Raw genomic sequence first — 22,402 nt, 5'->3', positions numbered from 1 at the left:
ATTCACTTGTATTGCTATGCGAATTTGCATGCGAAAAACGCATGCGAATTCGCGATAGTGGAAATGGGGCCTTAGGGGCCAGCCATGCAGACTATTGTTTATTGTGGTTTCCTGATGATTGATGGCTACTCAGCTTGATGCATTGGACTCCAACTGACCTCCCTAGCCACATTATTGTTCTCCTCACCCTACTCACTGGAAGCCACTTCTGTATCAGGCAGATAAGTGAATAAAGTCTGGTGCTGTTACTTTAATTTTCCAGTAAATTACACATGCATGAGGTGATATCACAAATGGTGCATAATATGCATAAATGGTTGTTCATATCCCATCTGAAAATGGACACTGGGTGCAGGGAGGTGCAGTGGGCTACTGAGGCCTCTCCGCCACCCACTGCACCTCCCTGCACCTGGTGCCCAGATGGGATACGTGCAACCAAGTTGGTTTGTTAACATTTGGGAACCAGAATTTGGCAATAATTGTCCTGTGTAAGGCTTCTTGCACACTGCAAGCGATTCCGATTCAGATTCCGCTTTTTAATCAGTTTTTACCTCCACTTCAGATTCCGATTTGCAGTGTGCAAGGAGCAAACTGCAAATCTGAATCTGAATCGGAAGTAAAAACAGATTAAAAAGCGGAATCTGAATCTGAATTGCTTGCAGTGTGCAAGAGGCCTAAAGGGCTTTGCAATAATAGTTTTGAAGCAATAAAAGGTAGTCGACAGAGCCACTGCAGTGGTGAAGGGTTTCATTTTCATAGCGTACCATCACAGATCTAATTTCCCATGATTTAATTCTCCCAAGCTGGGGATGGTCAGCTTTGTAGATTTGTGTCCCTTATGCCAGATTGACGGGGATTGGTATTGCTCCTAAGCACTGACCTCTAGTGACAGGACCTTCAATGTTAACATTTTGTTTCTGCCACTTCATTTATAGACTCTTGAAGCTTGGATAAGTAGGTGTTTATGGTTACAGCTGGAACTGTCATTGGTTTGAAGGAGAAGTGTACCTGGATGTTATGCACTGGGTATACAACTACTGTCAGCTCTTTATACAGTTGGATAAGGTGTGCATGACCCTTAACTTATCCAATGATAATAGGTGACCTATAGCACTCTCACAATTATGACTTTATCACTTTGTGAACCAGTATGTAGATAATCCCATGAGGCCTCTGTATCACCAGATCCTCAATATATAGGAACACTCCCTTTGCAAAAGATCACTTTTAACACAGAAACACTTGAAGAAATGGCATGATTGACGGTGCCTTTACTTCAAGTGTTTCTATTTCAGTTATTAGAAGTAGCAGTCATATCCAGAACCTCCACTTCTGTGCTGGTCAACCTTACATTGTTGCAAAACTTTGGGCGTGTAAACACAGGCCTGGCCTTTCTTTTCTTTGGTGCCTCACCATTTCCTTTGGTTGCTTTTCCCAAACACCCTACCGTCTCCTGAGACTTCTCTCCACTCACCTTGTATATATTCACCTTTCAGTGAATCAGAAGTGTGATGATGCTGATTCATCACAGATGACACAGGAGGATTCCATACTGTATATGGACTGGAAAAACCAAGATCTCCTGCCTTGCCCTTTTATTTTCCTTTATATAACACATATGACACATTTTCCACAAGGCTTTATAGAGGACACTGAACTCCTCACAACCCTAGCTGTCTCTCACATGGGCTCACACACTGTATGTCTGTGTTGTGTGGCAGGATTATTTGTGTCACAGAACTGGGTGAAGACACAAGCCTTGCATTCTAGATACATGCTTAGCTGTGTGCCTTGAATGTAAATAATTTGCATAGGTCAGTCTTAGGGCCCATTCACACTAGAGCGTTTTGCCGCAAAACGCTCAAACGCTAGCGCTTTTTAAAAGCGCTAGTGTAATTAAAGTCTATGAGCCCGTTCTAACATGGGCGATTTGCGCTAATTGGCGCAAATCGCCCAAAAATGCGAAACACAAACGTGTTGCCTGCATCATTTTCAGGCGATTTTACAGCGATCGCGTTTCAGTGCTATAGAAGTGCTAAACGCGATCGCGGAAAAATCGCCGCAGTGAAATCGCAGAAAAATCACTCTTGCAAAATGCTGGCAAAAATTGCCGGCATTTTGCAAACGCAAGTGTGAATGGGCTCTAAATGTATTTTGTTTCAGCTAGTCAAACTTTAAAATATAAGTTCATTGTCAGTCTATCTCTTATTTCAGCCTGTAAGAACATTAATATAACTAGTGTTTGCAATACCATAACAATTCAAGGCATACCAACTGTTGCCAACCCAAATTATAATGTTGCAACAATTGCTCAAGTATAAGGTGGTATTTCCTCTAACGATCTCAAATGATTGCTTTGCTCATTGGATGGATGATTGTGGACTATATGCTTACATATGCTTACTTGCTGAATAGAAACCAAATATCGGTTCTCATTAGTCTTGGCAATAATAAAGAAGTGGTTGTGGCCTCTGCCCCAGTACTGGCTACCTGAGAATACCTGAGATCGTTAGAGGGAAGGAAGCATCGGTTGGCAACAGCTTGTAAGCCTCCAATTGTTTCATGGTATTAGGCACACCGAATTGGTCAAGCTTGTGGCGTCTTATAGCGTCTATTGTGCTGGTTTTGAAATACTTTTAACCATTACAAAAAGCACTTGTAGATTCCGTCAGCATTGTTTTATTAAACCTACAGTCCTGGGCAAAATTGTTGGCACCCCAGACTTTTTTTTTTTTTCCAGAAAATCAAGTATTGATGACTATAGGAAGTGATGGATTTCAGTTATTTTTTCCAAAGGGTGTGCAACCAAATATTTAGTTAAGGGTGCCAATAATTTTGTCCAGCCCATTTTTGGAGTTTTGTGTGACATTGTCCAGTTTGTTTTTCTCCTCCCTTTTTTGTTTTGTTCCAATACACATAAAGGGAATAGACATGTGTATAGCAAAACATGTGTTACTGCAATACTTTTCTGTGAGAAATACTTGATTTTCTGGAAAAAATTCTGAGGTGCCAACAATTTCAGCCATGACTGTATCTGTTAGTTTTACAAGAGCTCTGTTTGTGATTCAGTATTTGTATAACCAGTGTTTATATGATTTGCCTTGTAGATCATGGAGGTTGTACTGAAGTACAGCAACTGCACTGAAAGCCTCTCCACTCAGCCTGACCTTCAAGAAGATGTGGATTCTACATTGATGAAGGCCCCCAAGTCATTTCCATGTTGTAACACTGTAGTGCTTCCACATTGGCACCTTTTATCTGGAGTCCATAATGTGTGTGAACTGTGTGTCAATCAATCAAGGGGAGTCACCCTGAGCCGAGTTGGGAAAACCTATTGCAGCTTTGTGGACATTGAGGCAGCCTTAGATTCGTTCTACCTCAAAGAACAATACTTCCTGGGCTTCAGGTCTACCATGAGAGAATGCAGCAACTTTTTAAGTACATACAGTCCATACTATTACTATACAGCATGTTGTCAAACAATCAGTAGTGGACTCACTGATTTCACATCCAGCCAGGACAATATGCCATTTGCTTTTTCTTCCCATGGGAAGGACTCCAGTCAGAAATCTGGAAATGTAATGCCTCACATTGAGGAGAAGAGGCCACTAACTCCAGTATATCATATCAGCAATCTGGATTTCACTGGCCTTAAATGTAGGACCAATAAGACCTTAAATATGTATCTTCTGGATTCCAATTTGTCCTGGTTTTATGCACAGAGATTGGGAGCTTCTGGATCTTGCCAGGAAAAGGCATTTGCTGCTATTGTTGATGTGAAGGAAGAACTCCATTATATCTTAAATCAAAGCCAACCGCTCATTAGCACTACTTTAGGTATGAGACCCTTTTAACTTGTTGCGTAATGTTAGTGAATTCCGACAAGTCCACTCAGAGCCATTTCTGTTCTTGCTGTTCTATACTACCTATCGTTGTTCTCTGAGCTATTATGTACTGTGCCAAACCCAATTCCGGGCATGACCCAGTCGTGCTTGGCGAAATAAAGAATTCCTGATTTTGTTAATGGCAGATTGTTATAGTCCTACACGCTTTTGCCTTATACCGATTGACTTTATTAGTAGTGTATGCCTAGCACTATTAATGGTATGGCCCATGGGAAGTCGGTGGGTGCAAGCAACAGCGTTTCAGGTAGTTGGCACTACCCCTGAAAACTCAAGAAAAAAAAAATGGTCAAATTTAGTTTTATTAAAGAAGATGTGGCAAAATACTTTATTGAGGTACTGTTTCCAGAATTGTCATTAAAGTGTATGTAAGCTATCTAGAGTTTATGCAGTCATGGTAGCAATATGCACTTTTCTAGTGGCTTTAGGTGTGCTGTGATAGAGCTGAGAATCTGCAGTTAGGGTACTTTTGGCACTGGAAATTCAGCTATTGAATAGCCTAAATGCTCACCACACTTTTTTGGAGGCTAATTTTATTTTTTGCTCCAAGCTTTGGCTGCTTCACAGCTGGACCGTCTGGCACTGAATGAAAACAGAAAATGAATAGATTACTCCAAGAAGTGGATAGGGTCTGAGCCCACTAATGCAGTTGTGTCCGCTTCTGTCTGCTTTTCAGCATCAGTTTTGATATGTTGCTGAGAAGTGGACACAACTGCGTAGTGGGCTTAAAGTGGATCCGAGGTGAACTTTTACTCATTGCATAATAGTGTTCCTTTCCTATTGTTTATAGGGCATTCATCAAACCAAATACTTTTTTTGTTTTTGTTTTAATACTCCAATTCCCTGTAAACTAAATAAACCACGCCCACCGGTTTTCAGAAAGCCTTGGCAGTAGCAAGGGCTCAGGGCTCATGGGAGCTCAGTCTGGGCAGGAGGAGGAGGAGGTGTTACTAGCCATTGATTTCAGAGGCGGAGGGAGGAGGGGGGGATTAGGTTTTTTTCACAGGCTTAGTGATCAAGATGCAGATAAGTCTGCCTCTGTGTAATGTTTACAAACAACATGGCTGCTGTCATTGTATCACAGGAAGAAATAATCATTTTCTATTAAAGCTGTTTGCAGCTATATGTGCTGTGTAAACTATCTTAACTTTAGATAAGATATATAGACAAGTTACTTGTTATAAGTTACTTGTTATAGTTAGTTTTTCATCTCGGATAAGCTTTAAGGAAGGTTTGGGATAATTTTAAAGGAGGATGGTGTTCATTGTTAGAGGCAAGATTACGGCTGGGCATGGGCAACGAGTTTACAAACGTAAACCTGATCTGATGAGATAAACTGTATCTATATACTCCTAAATTTGCATTTTCTTGGAATACCACAGTCTTGTTCAGTTTAATGCTAAAATGTAAGGTTAAAGTTTTTATTGTCTCAGCTGAATGATGCTGGTTCCACATTCTTAATAATTGCTGTATGCCTTAAAGAGGAACTCCAGTGAAAATATAATAAAAAAGTGCTTCATTTTTACAATAATTATGTATAAATGATTTAGTCAGTGTTTGCCGATTGTAAAAGCTTTCCTCTCCCTGATTTACATTCTGACATTTATCACATGGTGACATTTTACTGCTGGCAGGTGATGTCACTGGAAAGAGATGCTGCTTGCTTTTTGGCATTTGGAAACCGCTGTAAACAGCTATTTCCCATAATGCAATGAGTTTCACAGACAGGAAACTGCCAGGACCATGGTCCTCACAGTTTCCTGTCGGGGATGGGGGGGGGTTCACCACAATATCAGCCAAACAGAGAGACCCCTGATGATCCGTTTGTGAAAAGGAATAGATTTCTCATGGGAAAGGGGGCATCAGCTACTAATTGGGATTAAGTTCAATTCTTGGTCACAGTTTCTCTTTAAGAAAGGGGACCTGTGTGGCCCCCAAATTATCGTCTGTGTATTTTCACAGCATGAAGAATAAGTAAATGCATTGAAAGGCATTAGAACAGTGCTCTATGGGATATCTGTAGGTGTATCTTATTCATGAATTAGAAGTGTAGGGCGAGCAGGAAGACATGCACCAGGTTTTTCAAAGCCAAAGATGCAGAGAAGGCCTTCTGCAAGGTCATGGTCATGCACTTATCCACTTCCACCCACGTCATTATATGGTGACTGGTGGAATTCTCCATTACAGTGGACCTGTGACAAACTTGAAACCATGTCCACTTACAGTAAGGTTGTATTCTATGGGGCTACACCCCTAGTCACTCAGTTGCACTCTAGTGTGCTCCCGTAGGAACCAAAGTGCACACAATATGAAGATTGTGGTAAACATAATTGCACGCTGTTTACCTTGTATCTGTGCATATACAGTCAGTCATGCCAAGGGTCTTTTAACAGAAAGCATCCTACAGTCACTTTATTGGTCCAGATGAGCAAAATGAGTGGCAAGGGTTCCTGATTTGTGCAGTAATGAATAATGGGGGGCTTTTGTGAGCAGTCTGTTCTACAGATTGCATTAAGCTTACTGTCGGTGTTGTAAGGTTTATGCAATAGCTTTAAAAAAACTTGTAATGCTGATATATTTATATCCTAATATTTCAGGTACAATGAGTCTGTGTTTGAGTAATGATTATAGATGTTGTATTAGTTCTGCAGTTCTATCTTATATCCTGTGATAAAACCTCAGAGGCACCACCCCTTCCATCATGTATTCTCATTTCTGTCTGTTTTAGAGGCATTTATCCAAAATTACAGCATGGTTTACAGCCCATTACAAAGGCATCTAATCAGTGAGCCTTCCTGCAGGAAATTAAAACATGGCCTCATCACTGAAGTAACATCCAGTACTTTCCATAATGTTGTCCTGGACATCAGCAAGGTATTTTTCTGTTATTGTGGTGGCTTAGTGAATTTGTACATGCAGCTTTCATCACAGTGTGGCATAACAAGGTAATGTGAATGAAGGACAGCAGAGCCGTACTAATCCAACATGCATACAGACTCGGACTGTTCCAGACTGGTTGACCCTCAACAGTGCAGGGCATGGGTTAATATGGCTCTGTAAATTTAATAATCTGACACATTGCATTCCAGTGGTTTTGGAGGTGTGTTTAGCTTTCAGGGACAACAAAGGGACAGTTTGCATATTCAGCAGGGATGCATTGTGGGAGATCTTGTATTCTCACTCCAATTTTCTTCTGTTTTTAAGAAGACAACATTTGTGTTTTTAGTAAGGAGGCTTTTTTTGGTCCTTTTTAGCCTCTTACACAGTCCTACGGTAGGAGTTCTGGTTCACCATGAGCTTGCTGGGCAATCTGTAGATGGGAGCTAGGACCAATATAAGTATATTACAGCTGTCCAGGCCTAGCCTAAAGACTGAGATAGGCACCTAGAAGTAGGATGTGACTATGGAAAACTGTGGTGAATAGCAGATATGTAGTAGTGTTAAACTTGTCAGCACTGCAGTTTCTTATGCTTAGTAGATGTTCTTGCAGTGGACTGCTGTAAATGCAGCTGGTGGTATGGCTGCATACTCCCTGCATGCAATAACTGGGCTTTCCCGACATAGACACAGTTTCTACCCGCCCCTCCACTCTACACCATGTGACCATTGCCTAACCTCTGTATTGGTTTAGAGTCCAGACAATGATGTGGCTAGAGGAGCTTTCCACCTGAATTTGGGGACCCATCGGGGCTCAGGAGAGTTACAGAGTTAGTGACAGAGGAGAGCATTGCAAAGTTGGTACATTTTGTACAGAATGCAGCCTAACCAACAATTACATTGCAGTGACCCTCATGATGATTGCCCTTATTCTCCCTGAATTATAACTAACCAGCCTTGTCCTGTTCTCAACCCAGTTTGGTGCCCACATGCATATTGTTAATGTAAGGCCTATTTTTTTTTTCATACTTTAATTTAAAAAGTTGACAGATGTTTGGTAAGGGATTCATGTTTTCTAACAGAAGTCTGATAGATCAACAAATATGAGTTGACGTTTCTGCTTTCCTCCAGTCTGCATTTACTGTCAGCTAAACACTACAATAACCCTTATACTCCAGCCCCCTTACAAAGCTGAAATACTGTATCAGCTTATGCCCATCCAGTAAGAACTTAGTCTATTTGTTTTGTGTTCTGCACTGGAGCCAAATACGTTATATGTAGCTATGTAGCCGTTGAAGTAAGAAAGGGGTTTTGTTAGTTGGCAGCGAGTGTGAATGAATCCTTTTAAGACTTTCAGTATTTTGGAAATGTTTCCTGTTTGACCCATTGGCCAATCACATAGCTGTGTATATTTAAACACAAGTCCTATTTCTGTATTAGCATGGGGCTTTTATCATAAAAACAAGACCAGAAGTGCAGCAAACACATGGCATCTAACCCTGTCCACCACTTTACATCACTTTGGTTAGCGGGGGAAAGGGTGAGAAGGTCTGTTATAGTATTAATGTTGTCTGTGTTGGCACTGTTACCTCACTCCTGTCATGTCACCACTGCCCAGAATGCTGGCAATCTCCAGGACTCGGGAAACAGTAAATACTCTCATTAAAGCCGGACTTTACTTTCCATGTAATAAAAAAAATCAGCTGTATGCATTTCCAGTGCAATTACACACAGCCAGTGTTATATCTTTCTGTCAGGAATGATAAGCTCCAGTGATGCATTGTGAAAATTAAGGCTAGCAACTTACTATAAGCGCTTTGCAGGAAATCGCAAATTGCCCACGATTTGGCTATTGAGGCGTCTGTCGCTACTCTGTTGTCCCCCATTGCTGAGCACACTCCCTTCCCCCCATCCACATCAAGGGCGTGCAGCTCTTCTTCCTATAACGTGCCTGCCCATGTGCAGTAGAACGGAGCCTGTGGCTCCAGCTTGCTGCACATGCGTGGGCGGGCTCTTGCGGCCACACTATAGGAAGAAGAGCGGCGCAGCCCCAATATTACTAGCGTCTAGGCATGATCACAGGTATGCAGATTGTTCCGAGTTGATGCAAAGTTATGCAAATTTGTACGCAAATGTATGCAGTTTGAAAATGGATCAGTCAATTTAAACACAGGTTTAAATTGATTGGTCCTTTTTCAAGATGCATACATTTGCATAACAATTTGCATAATTTTGGAAGTATTTGCATCTCATTGAGCATCCCAACTAGCGACAATGCCTTGTTGCTAATCTTTCGGGGGGGAAAGGGGGGGGTGCGCTCAGTGACAGGGGACATCCGAGCTCTGAGGGAAGCCTCAATAGGATCCTTAGGCTTGACTCTATCTGATTTTTGTACCTGAGCTTTGGTTTGGGTACTGTTTAAGCACTTCTGAGGTGAAATCTGATTTCTGTTCATCACACTTTTCCATTTTGCTTTGTACTAATAAAGTGCATTTCAGGCAGCTGAGACAGCTGTTAGAATGTGGGCGGAACTACAGTGGTGCTTGTCATGTCTGATTTCTATGCAGGTCAATATATGGTTTTCATAATGTGAGATTAAAGAAAATATGTATTGATTAGTCCCACTATGTTTAACCTGGAGGATTTTCTCCCTTGCAGGATGTGTTGCTGCTGTTCTACACTACCTGGTGTGGCTTCTGTGCCACTTTGACTCATACCATTATCCGTGTGGCTCAGCTCCTGGCTACAGACAGCCTCATCATAGCTAGGTAAGAGATCCATATCCGTGCTTATCAGCAGTCTTCAGGTAGGAACAGACTTAAAGGGATACTGTAGGGGATCGGGGGAAAATGAGTTGAACTTACCCGGGGCTTCTAATGTTCCCCCGCAGACATCCTGTACCCGCGCAGCCACTCACTGATGCTCCGGCCCCGCCTCCAGTTCACTTCTGGAATTTCAGACTTTAAAGTGAACCTTAAGTGTAAAAAATAAATTGAGTTTTACTCACCTGGGGCTTACCTCAGCCCCCTGCAGCTGATCGGTGCCCACGACGAGTCGCTCTGATGCTCCGGGTCCCGCTGGCGGACACTTCCGGTTTCGCCGTCAGGACCCGTCAGGCTGGGGAATGCTGCTGATACTACGCGTTCCCAGCCAAAATAGCACCCCTATGCGGCCATATGGAGCATCAGAGCGACTCGTCGTGGGCACCGATCAGCTGCAGGGGGCTGAGGTAAGCCCCAGGTGAGTAAAACTCAATTTATTTTTTACACTTAAGGTTCACTTTAAAGTCTGAAAACCACTGCGCCTGCGTTGCCGGGTCCTCGATCCCGCTGATGTCACCAGGAGCATACTGCGTAGGCTCAGTATGGTCTGTGTCTGCGCAGTACGCTCCTGGTGGCATCAGCGGGATTGAGGACATGGCAATGCAGGCGCAGTGGTTTTCAGACTTTAAAGTCTGAAATTCCAGAAGTGAACCGGAGGTGGGGCCGGAGCATCGGTGAGTGGCTGCGCGGGCACAGGATGTCTGCGGGGGACCATTAGATGCCCCGGGTAAGTTCAACTCATTTTCCCCCGACGCCCCTACAGTATCCCTTTAAGGTGGCCATACACCTATTTTGGGATTTTGGGGCCCGATCGACTATCTGATTCCAAAATTTTATTTAATTGGATAAAAATCAGTGCCATAACAAGCATGCCTGACTGACGATTCGACCTATTTCAGGCCGACATGAGTATTGATCGGGCATGCTGGAGAATCTCAGGCCAATTTGGTTGATCAGACGTGTGGCGGTAACTGCACATGATATTGGGACAAGCGACGGAACCCCCAGCCGCTGTCCCCTCAAATGTTTATGCGCTCCCCCGTTGCCTATGCATTAAAGTCTAACCTATTCCAGCTGCTGAGATTGTCCAGTTACCCCTGCTTCCCCTTTTGGTGTGTGTGTGTGTGTGTGTGTGTGTGTGTGTGTGTGTGTGTGTGTGTGTGTGTGTGTGTGTGTGTGTGTGTGTGTGTGTACACTGTGTGTGTGTGTGTGTACACTGTGTGTGTGTACTGTGTGTGTGTGTGTGTGTGTGTGTGTGTGTGTGTGTGTGTGTGTGTGTGCTTACACACGCCACGTGCTATACGTGACAGCAATGTGGGACACAAATGGGGAAGCAGTAGCAGCTGATTCACGACTTGGGTCCCACATGGCTGGGACACAAATGTGGAAGCGGGACCACATTAACATTGGTGGGGGGTCCGGCGGAGGCATCAAAAGGCCGATTTAGTAAAAGATTTCGTGATGAAATTGATCAGTAATTGGCCTGCGGTGTATGGGCAGCCAACAGATCTGTCTCTGATCAGATTCGATCAGAGAGAGATTTTTGTCTTTCGATCTGCCCATATACCACTAGATCTGTAAACACCTTTAACTGTCAGGGAAATATAGCAACTGGCCAAGGATTGTTTTTCTTCTTCCACAGACTGCTGAAAAGGAAGCTGCCAAAGTAGGGAACATCTGTGCACACACTGTCATATAGCATTGTTTTGAGTCACAATCAATTACTGTGTGTTTCGCTTTACCAAAGTATAATAAAATGCCCACTGTAGTATAATTCTAGGCTTATGTTGTCAGATTATCAGGGACCTGTAAAATATTAATGTTTTTCAGTTTGCACTGGAGTTACTCATTGTGTGTATACAGCACAGAGCTAGAGATGTTATGAGATGACTCCATGTGCAATACACATTGAAGTAATCATCCTATATATTAAATCCCCTGACTCTGCATCCCCCTGTGTCCCTGTCACCTGCCTGCCCCGCGAGCGGGCTTCAAGCAGTGGCCGTGGACTGGCACGCTGGGCTGCGTCTGTAGACGGGTGTGCTCAGCACGGCACATGGCTGTGAACGGCGCACACTCAGTGACAGATCCCTAGTGGCCATTGGCTAACGGGCTTACCTGATTAGTGTAGTGTAAAGTCTGTGTGTTCATGCCTTTCCATGTCAACCCATATGGCTCTAAGAGGTTGGCTTTATGTGTGGTGGAGTGGCTGGGCTTCATGTGACATAACCACACCCCCTTTCCCCCAATAATCTAAAATCTTTTACCATAGCTTTTTTTTTTAAAGCTGAGGTGAGCACTGTGTCCATGGAATGTGAGGGAATCTGAGGTTGCATACTCCACCCCTCACATACCTGGTATCCATACACTCACATCACTGTAAATCAGATTGCATGTATTAATGCAGAAAAGGCTGCATATCCATTTTAAAGCAATTCAAAGAATATCCCTTGCATAAGTAAGGCAGCCTTCATGCTTTTAGATAGAGTATTATCATGCTGTAATACTGCTTTGCCTCTCTCCTTTAGGATAAATATTGCACAGAATGATCTTCCATGGGAGTTTATGGTAGACCATGTTCCTGCTATCATGTTTTTCCCCCAAAACAGGTATGTATGGCTATTACAAAATCTTCAGTTTGCTGACAGAAACCATTTACATCAGATTGTTTGCTATTCCCAACTGGAAAACATCTGGTTTGCTTTGTTGGATCGGACTGCGTTTCCAGCAATGGCATGTAAAGCAGAAACCTATTTTACATTAACTTTGAAGGCCAAAGAAGGGCTGTCTATCTCCACATAACTCCTCTTTATATTGCATTTTGTAACTTCCTCTTGCTTTTCATTTGTTGGCTAAGAAAAATAAAAATAAAATTGCAAAGTGGAAATAGGAGCAATCAATGGACTCAACTTGTTAAAACGGGATTGTCACCATAAAAATCAAATTGTATTAAGTGAAAAATATGCTAATCCTGCATTTAAAAATGTTTCTGCTGTCATGGTTTGGAGTTATCACATACATTAGGAGCACTGGCCCTTTAATTGCCATTGCCAAACAGTTGCATGCTGGTGGGTCTTTTTATCTATAATATATTCCTCCTCTTCCCTTTATTTCCTCCTCCTAATGACATAAGACAGTGTACTTGCTAATATAGACCTCATTGGGAGTGTCTGAAGACTCTGGGAGGAGGACGGGTAATGAATACACAATTAGCAAGAGGAGAAAAGAGTGAGGGAGGAAATGTCAGGAGGTCAAAGGTAACCAAGGTGGAAACTGTCTAGAATAGGATTCTCTGCTTTTTTCCTTTATAAGATTCACAGGATTCATAACGTAGACAGTGCAATACATCTGTTATGTGAGTACAGAAGAACTAGTATTTATCTTTTTATATGTTTTTATTTTTTTTATTTCTAGGTTAGCATGGATGTCACTTGTTCTTTAACACTTTGCAAAGGACAAGTGCTGGGTAATTTTTGATTGGGAGGTCTTTCTTGCTGTATTTCACAGTTTAATGTAGAGTGGACTTATGGGGTGATGGCTGATCTGTGATTTATTTAGAGGTTTTTTTTTCACTCGCATCAGTGCTGCATAAGCCCATATTCACCATTTTTTTCGATTGTTTGGATGGAGTAACACAACCGATATTTTGTGACAGGCATAGAAAGAGTGTACTTTCTGTAGTTATAAAACTGTACGCACGAGATGGAACACAAGTCTAAGGCCTGGTTCACGCTGGTAATTTAAAGCCAAAGGGATCCGGTAAAGTGGATCCGGTCTCCGCTTCAATGGATCCGTATGCTTGGTCCACTCTGGCAAACTGATCCGTGAAAGCTGATCTGATCACCGGTTGATCAGATCCGTTGCCACTCCGGTCTGCTGAGTGGGCGGGTGAGGGAGGGAGGAAGGGTTTCTTACCAAGGCTTCCGTCTCTTCCTCTTGCATACCAAGTCGAGTCATGTGACTACCACGCTTCCTCCTTCAACCTGGAAGGAGGAAGCGTGGTAGTCACATGACGCAAGAGGAAGAGATGGAAGCCTGGGCAAGAAACCCTCCCTCCATCACCCGTTTGCTCGGGTACAGTTTAGCGTCCCCCCCCCCCCCCCCAGACCTCCAGTGGAGCGTCCCCACATCCATCCCAGACACCCCACCCCCAGTGGATTTTGGCCCTTAAAACGGTCCGTTTCTTCACTAATGTGAAGAAACGTTCTGTTCTCTCATTGCTCCCAATGCAGGGCTTCAGCTTCTGTTTCCAGTCCACTGGGCTTAGTAGTTCGGAAAATTGCTGCAGGGAGGAAACTCGCGGTCCGTTGAGTGGAATGGATAGACCGGATCCGTTCAAACTGGTGCATGTGAATGGTTCCATGGGTTAACATTGGATCCGATTGCATCCATTCTGTTCAGTATACGTTCTGTTCCGTGAACGGATTGTTTTTTACTTGCAAGTGTGAACCGGGGTAATAATCTGTTTAATATTTTAATAAAAATGAATGCTGCATATGGCTGCTAAGAATAAAAGGTGTATGTCAGGAGCATGCCACATTATTTATACCTAATGGCTTCAATTCACCAAGACTTGCACAGTAAACATTCCATGGTGGGTAATTTACCTCATGTGGTAAATATATATATTTTTTAATAATTCACTAAGCTTTTCCCACATGCAGTAATGGTTTGGTGATTTCCTGAAAAAATGTATGACTATTCACAAAGGGTTTTTACCTCATGTGGTATTTAATTCGGTATTTTACAGATTCCTGTGGTATTTCATTTAGCAATTGTATTATTGTTATGCATGGAAAATGGAAGCCAGATACAGATAGCATTTTTTTTTATTATTCTGACCAGCAGACTGAAATTCCAAGCTGCATTAAATAAACATACATTTTTTTTTTTATTAATGTAAAACCATTAGCATCTTATTGACTACTGTATATACTTTCGTATATACGCCACATTTTTCAGCACAAACAATGTGTTTCTATGCGAGTCACTCACAGTGGGGCTTGCGGAATGGAACAATCATGGAACCGGAAATTGAGTATATGGATTGTGCAGCAGTGATCCTACACTTGCCCCACTGTGTCTGTGCCCCTCAGTCCTCCCGCAACATGGTGAGTGCGGTTTCCAAGACTACCTGTGCGCGTCGACTTAAGAGCGGCTTGTCAGCAGAGCTGGTGCAGTGTTTAGGGAGGCTTCTTGTGTTGCAATCGCTGTCTCGATGAGGCCATCTAGTGGCGTCTTGAGACACAGCGATTAAGATACAAGCACTGCACCAGTGCTGCTGACACACCACTCCTCTCCACAAGCCGGCAGACACAGGGAGTCTTGGGAACAGTGCTCACCATGTTGTAGGAGGACTGAGAGGCACAGACACAACAGGGAGGCAGCTGGCAAGTGTACGAACACTGCTGCATGATCCATACACTCCAATGCCGGTTCCACAATTGTTCTGCTTACTATGTGGGGGAAGCTGCAGGGGCGCTGCCTGCTTGGGGCCTCACACTGCGGGGGGCCTTGCTCTGCTGCGGGTGTGCAGGTGGTGCGGCAGGAGGGTGGGCACAGCGGCGGGGGGGGAGCAAGCAGAGAGAAGTTTCCACTTACCTGCCTCGATCCTGCACACGGCTTCTATCTTCATCCTGTTCCGGCGTCTGTCGTTATGGTAACATCACAGGGGGACAGGTTGAAGATAGAAGCTGTGTGCAGGATCGAAGCCGGTAAGTGGAATCTTCTCTCTGCCCGCTCCCCCTGCCGCTGTGCCCACCCCCTCCTATACTGGGGGCATATACTTATCTAACCTATACTGGGGGCAACTATATGGGCTACTTATACTGGGGGGACCCTATAGCCTACTACCTATACTGCAGGCACCTATACCTGTCTCCAGGTTGGGGGCACATTTTAAGCCCTCGCCCTGGGTGCAATTTAGCCTAGAAACCGCTAGTGTTTGGCTCCACCCACATCGTGTTTTGGCCACGCCCATTTTTCATCACGTTTTGAAGTGTGGCTATCCATTTTTCACCTTTCATGGATGGGGACCTCAAGTTATGGACTGCTTGGGGCCACCAAAACCTTAGCTGCACCCCTGGGAAGCTGCCTGCTGAGAGCACATCTGGCTATGGGGAGGGAGGCTGCCTACTGAGAGCACATCTGGCTATAGGGAGGGAGGCTGCCTACTGAGAGCACATCTGGCTTTGGGGAGGCTGGCTGCCTACTTTGGGAACATCTGGCTATGGGGTGAGGCACTGCCTACTACTGGGGGCACATCTGGCTATGGGCAGAGTGGCTGGCTAATACTGGGGGGACATTTGGCTAATGGGAAGGGTCTGCCAAGTACTGGGGGCATATCTGGCTATGGGGAGGGGTGCCGACCAATACCTTGGAGCACATCTGGCTCTGGGGAGGAGGTATGCCTTGTACTGGAGGCACATCTGGCAATGAGGGGTGCTGCCTAATACCTTGTGGCACATCTGACTATGGGTATGGGGGGCTGTCCTGTACAGTGGGAACATCTGTCTATGGGAAGGGTGGCTGCCTTGTACTGCGGGCTATGGGTGGGATGCCTTGAACGGGGGGCACATCTGGCTATGGGAAGGGGGCTGTCTTGTACTGGGGGCACATCTAACAATGTTGAGGGGTGCTACCTAATACCTTGGGTAATATCTGGCTATGGGGGAGGGGACCTGCCTTGTACTGGGGAACATCTGGCTATGGGAAGGGGGACTACCTTGTACTGGGGGCACATCTGGCAATGTCGAGGGGTGCTACCTAATACCTTGGGTAACATCTGGCTATGGGGGAGGGGACCTGCCTTGTACTGGGGTCACATCTGGCTATGCGGAGGGGGGTGCCTCATATTGGGGGCACTTCTGGCGATGGGGAGGGGTGCTACCTAATACCTTGCTGAACGTCTCGCTGTGTCTCTTTCTATGTATTCTTCCTGAGCTATTTGTATTGTGCCAAAAACACTTCCGGGCATGACCCCTCATGCTTGGTGAAATAAAGGATTCTGATTCTATGGGGAGGGGGCTGCCTTGTACTGGAGGCACATATGGCTATGGGGAGGGGGGGTTGTCTTGTACTCAGGGGCACATCTGGCTAATTATACTGTGGCGTTAGCTTAGATGCAAGTCAATCACTTTTTCCTGGTTTCTGAGGTTAAAGTGGGTTCCTCAGTTTATATGCGAGTATATATGTTGTTCTTAATTATTATTGTATACAGTTATATTGTGGATTGATGTTCTACAACACGTGATAATTTGTAATGGTTTAAATTACTCCTGAAATGTTGTCTTAGGTCTCTTTCACACCAGAGCCCGTTTTCTGCGGTGTAGGTAAAATGAAAGTCCATAGACTTTCATTTACCTTTCACACCCAACGCTGCGTTTCGATGCACCCGGGAGCTTTTAATCGTTAGGAGTCAGCGTTTTCCCGTAGCGTCAATTAATAGCTACCGCCGCTGATTGCCTCGCACTGCAGCATCCCAACGACACACCGCAGTCTATTCAACGCGTGCAGGAGAACTGCTCCTGCACGTGTTGTTAGATGTGAAAAAGACCTTACTGCATCACTGGCTGAAATGGGTTGACAAGCAGTTTCAGTTCTGTGGACAGGATAGAGTTAGGGGTCATGTAACTGAAGAGGAAGCTAGCACGCAATGGGGGTTTCTGGTTGAATTACAATAGCAGTTGAAACTGGCATTTCCCTCGCAAAAATACATGAACAGGAACACATTTTGCATAACTACACTCGTGTTGCACATGTTATACCATAAAGTGGAAGCAGATGAAAATAGATTTGAATAGAGTAACCAAAAAAACCCTAAATTTAGTTTGTTCCTATTTCTGTAGTTTCCCTTTCTTAAGGTATGTTTACTGTAAAACTGTGTCAGTGAGCATTGCCATTTACATATGTAAAGCTCAGGATTTAGTGCATGCTGGAATTCTGCTGGTGTCAGAAACAAGGAGCTATGCTACAAGTACTTGGGAGCATCATGTTAAAGAGAAACCCTTGCATAAAAACCAGCTCTTGAGGTACAGTGTCATCTGGTATACTGTGAAGTTTCTGTAAGTGACTAGCACTGTTCCCCTATTCTCCTGTGCGCTGTTCCTGGGACAGGGGAACTAAAGGCAGTGGCAGTTATTTGATCTTTATCTTCAGACTTGGGAAATATTGAATGTCAAATGACTCAACACTCTATTTTTCAGGCTCTAACCCTAGTGGCTGAATAGTGTAATGGTTAAGGGCTCTGCCTCTGATGTAGGAGTCCTGGGTTCAAATCCTGGCTCTTCCGACTCGGTAAGCCAGCACCTATTCAGTAAGTAGTTCATTGGGCAAGTCTCCCTAACACTGCTACTGCCTACTGAGTGCGCTCTAGTGGCTGCCTCGCAAGCGCTTTGAGTCCGACAGGAGAAAGGCGCTATACAAAAAAAGGAATTATTATTATTATTATCTCTGCTGCTTAGTGATCTGTCACTTAAAGTGACCCTGAGACGAGGGTAAATGTTTTTTTTTATGCATACCTGGAGCTTCGTCCAGCTCCCTTGCCGCTGTCTAAAGCCTCCTAGATCCTCCGGTAGCAGCCCCTTTCTCGGTGTCCAGTAGGGTGTACTGCGCATGCCAGGCCATGCGTGCCCATCTCACTCCCCTCGCCAGGAGCATTCTGTGCCTGCACAGTACTACTGCGCGGGTGCAGAACACTCCCTGCCTGGGAGGGTGCTTGGCTGCACTCTGCCTGCGCCGACTGGCCGCGGAGAACAGGGATGCCATCGGAGGATCTAGGAGGCTTTAGATCGCTGCAAACTGCTTTTAAATAATAATAATAAAAAAAAATACAAATACTTTCTCATTGAGGTGTTGTGGTATGAGAATCAGCTGGATAGCGTACTGGTAAGGCTGCTACCTTTTTGATCTAGGGTTTGAGCCTTTGACCAGATATCGAATATCCGCTCAAGCCACTACATAAAACAGTAATTAGTGTATGGACATTCTCCCTAATGATCCTGGTAGTCCCTGGAACGCACCTTAAGTGACTGCATCCCAGAAGCGCTTTGAGTCCGCCAGGATAAAAGCGCAGTATAAATGTTGTGTCTTCATTTGTTACCTTTCTTGACTGTTCTCTTAAAGTGTACCCCAGGCGACATGTCACGTGATGAGATAAACATGTGTATGTACAGTGCAAAACATATTAATAACCAGGCTGTTTATTTTTTTTATTTTGCTGCCTGAAAGAGTTTTCAGGCATGGAAGTGACCGCTTCTGTCTTGTTGGTAGCTTGTTGGGAATACAGTAAGCATCACTGATGAGCAAATTGCAGCCATAAAAGTTTTCCTGGCAGAATACAACTTCTGAGGGCATGGGAGAGATAGAAAAGGGTCAATAGTTCATGCATTTTATTTTGGGACACTTAATAGACTGCCATTGTACAGAGACAATTAAACATTCAATCTATTTAGTAAATGTTTAAAGGGAACCTAAACTGAGAAGGATATAAGGATATGGATTTTTCCTTTTTAATATACCAGTTTCCTGACTCTCCTGATGATCCTGTGTCTCTAACACTTTAGCCACAGCCCCTCAACAAGCATGCCAATCAGGTGCTCTGATTGAAATCCGACTGGATTAGCTGCATGTGTGTGTGATTCAGCCACTACTGCAGCCAAAGAGATCAGCAGGACTGCCAAGCAACTGGTATTGTTTAAAAGGAAACCTCCATATAATTCTCAGTTAAGGTTCCCTTTAAATATAAAATAAAACAATTGTATTTATCGTTCTAGGCCTAAAACTGACTTTTTTTTAGATATCCAATTATTTTTCTCCTCGGGTTCACTTTAACTCAGTAGTATTTTGAATAAATGTGGATCATTCCCTTTCTGGCTTTGTTGCTTAAAACCCAGTCACTAGCCAGGAATGTGGTGCTGTCTTACTCCTCTCCTATAGAGCTGCAGGATGTTATCAGTAAAAATGAGCAGGCGAGGACTGCTGTATTTTTTTACTTTTTTTTTTTTGTGTGTGTCTAAAGTTAGTATTTAATGGGTTTTGGATCCGTTTCTGGAGTGCTCCAAAGCGCTTGTAGCAGTGGCACTACTAATGTTCAAGTCCCTCTGTCTGCGAAAGGGCTCAAAGGTTTGAAATAAAAATGCAAGCAAAATAAAGAATGTATAGTTTCACAAAGCTTACATCTTTTATGTCTGAACATACACTTCTACAGTAAATGTTTGCAGCATTCAGGTGACTTTCACAATCATCATATTTACCTTAACAATGAATTCTTTTATACAGTCTATGAACTTTGTGCCTTTTTTTTTTCTTTCAGGAAAGATCAAAGTGTTTTGTATCCCGAAGATCAGCAAATCAATGTTCCAAACCTTCTGAAGTTCATCCTAAAACATGCTACTCTGCCCTCATCTGCAGCTGAAGCACCTGCATCCTGCCCGGAGCACTACATGCCATATAAAGAGGATCAGGTTTTGTTTTTGGAACGGGAGATCCAGAGGTTGCGGGCAGAAATTACCGTTCTGCATCAGGCTCAGGATCAGCTGGCAGAACTCATTTCAGAAGCCAGAAAAGATACTCGCAATCTAAAAGTTCAAAAACAGAAATTGGAGCAACATAACAAAGCTCTGGAGGATCACAAGATTCAGCTGCAGTCACTGTATGAGCAGAAATCCAGGGAGGTGGGAACCATGGCAGACAAGATGAAGGAGCTAGCGGCGGCTTCTGAGAGTCTGCTGGCAGAAAATGCACTGCTCAGATTTCTTATGGTATCACTGGAAACTAAAAACAAGGCAGAGGCAGACAAGTGTGATGACCTCAAGGATGGAGATCAGCCAGACACTGATAGTACAGAGGTATCAGAGGAATTATCTGATAGCTCCAACACAGAGCAGACACGGACGGCTGACTATAATAAAGACAATAAAACAGACTAATTTTTTTTTTTTTTAAATGGACATTAGAATTTAATAATTTATACAGATTTTCTTACTGTAAATAAAAATATTTTCCGGTGAAATGAATAGAGAATCTAAACTTCTATTTTTATTTTTTTTTTATCTTCTTTGCTAAAGGAGAATTTTGGAGTATTTTTGCTGGCAAAAACTTGACTTTATCCCAAGAGTTGCAGTTTTTGACATTGATTTAAAGATGCAAGTTGTATCCGTGAGCCTTGTACAGACCTATGACACAAAGCAATGGCTTTTGTTATCTGGGGTGATTATTTGATATGGGTATGAGTAATCATGTCTTCTTAGTGTGTTCTCTCCCTGCTTCAGGCCTGGGACCCACTAGCAGAGCTTTTCTAAGCGCTAGTGATTTGAAAAGCTCTTGCTAATGCAATGCTATGGGGGATTTTTAAAATCACATCCTTCAAGTGAGATAACACCCATAGCATTACATTAGCAAGAGCTCTTTAAATCACAAGTGCCTAGAAAAGCGCTGTTAGTGGGTTCCAGGTTTCAGAGAATAGCAGTCAGCTGTGTTGAATGCTATGGTGATTGCTACTGTATTTCCCTACAGCAGGAAGCCTGCTGCTGCTACTCATCCTCTCCTCTCCGCTCTATAATACAGTACATATTTTGCAGAGCCCAGCATACATGTCTGTACAGGGATTTTATATATAGACTGAGGCTAATTGTAGGATTGTGCCTGTTATCTCAGCACAGCATGCAGATTTGTTCTTTATTGCTCATTAATTTGCTGATCTGGAGAAATGTAATGTTTGAATTTTGAGTCGTTCCTTTTCAAATTACCATAATATACCTTTTCAAGCTCACTTGGTTGTGGTGATTTATTTTTTATTCTGTGGCATCACCAAGGCCAAGTGAAATCATAGCATTTGTTTTTTTTTTGTTACAGCCTTTAAATTTCCCTAAAATTTTATAACTACGTTTAATTTGATATTGCCTTTTTTTCTTATTGAGATGGGGGTTGGACAAGTCACATTTTAAAGATTTTTATTTTTTAGGGCTTTATAGACTATACATCTGAGTTTGTTCTAAAAAAAAATATTTCTTTTTCACTGATTTTCATAAATGGAAAACCATAGAAAACAAATTCCAGACTAAGTTCATACTTGCACGTAACTACCATGTAAAAATGTTTTGGGTACGCAGGAATCAGCTAAGGTACACTTAAAGAGGAACTCCAGTGAAAATAATGTAGTAAAAAAAAGTGCTTCATTTTTTACCATAATTACTGTATGTATAAATAATTTTAGTCAGTGTTTGCTCATTGTAAAATCTTTCCTCTCCCCGATTTACATTCTGACATTTATTACATGGTGACATTTTTACTGTGGGCAGGTTATGTAGCTGCTCCTAGCTGTTTTGGCTGTTAGGGCTCTTTCACAATACAGGCAGCAGAGAAAAGGCAAAACACTGTGTTTTGGCTGCTGGCGTTTTTAAGGCGTTTTAACGCCCATACATAAGTATCAATTGTAATGAGAAACGCCGCGGTAGGCCAAGAAAAAGCGCCTGGAAGCGTTGAAACGCAACGCTCCAAAACGCGGCGTTAAGTGTGAATGTTAAAATGAAAGTCTATGGACTTTCCTTTTTCCTAGGAAAACGCCAACTTCGGCCGTGGCATAAAAACGCCGAAAAAGCCCTCTGGTGTGAAAGGGCCCTCAGAGACAGCTATAAACAGCTAATTCCTGTCTGTGAACATTGTTACATTGTGGCAGTTTGCCCAGAGTACCGCGGTACTCAGAGCTTCTTGTGGGAGGGGTTTCAGCACAAAATCAGTCATACAGCGCCTCCTGATGGCCTGTTTGTGAAAAGCATTATATTTCTCATGTAAAAGGGGGTA

General features: G+C 43.4%; 1 protein-coding gene across 1 annotated transcript in view; it reads left to right on the top strand.

Moving 5' to 3' along the window:
- Window positions 1–21,371, top strand: part of TXNDC11 (thioredoxin domain containing 11) — a 100,600-nt gene extending 79,229 nt beyond the window's left edge. The window contains exons 8-12 of the mRNA XM_068244697.1: window positions 3,108–3,837; window positions 6,631–6,776; window positions 9,438–9,547; window positions 12,130–12,210; window positions 19,914–21,371. Coding sequence (XP_068100798.1) covers window positions 3,108–3,837; window positions 6,631–6,776; window positions 9,438–9,547; window positions 12,130–12,210; window positions 19,914–20,529 — 1,683 coding nt within the window. The 3' untranslated portion in view covers window positions 20,530–21,371. The remainder of the gene's footprint in view (window positions 1–3,107; window positions 3,838–6,630; window positions 6,777–9,437; window positions 9,548–12,129; window positions 12,211–19,913) is intronic.
- The last annotated feature ends 1,031 nt before the right edge of the window (window positions 21,372–22,402 follow it).

The sequence above is a fragment of the Hyperolius riggenbachi genome, chromosome 7 (genome assembly GCF_040937935.1).
Source record: "Hyperolius riggenbachi isolate aHypRig1 chromosome 7, aHypRig1.pri, whole genome shotgun sequence".
In the NCBI taxonomy this organism is placed as follows: domain Eukaryota; kingdom Metazoa; phylum Chordata; class Amphibia; order Anura; family Hyperoliidae; genus Hyperolius; species Hyperolius riggenbachi.
This window is presented reverse-complemented; position numbering and strand designations above follow the sequence as displayed.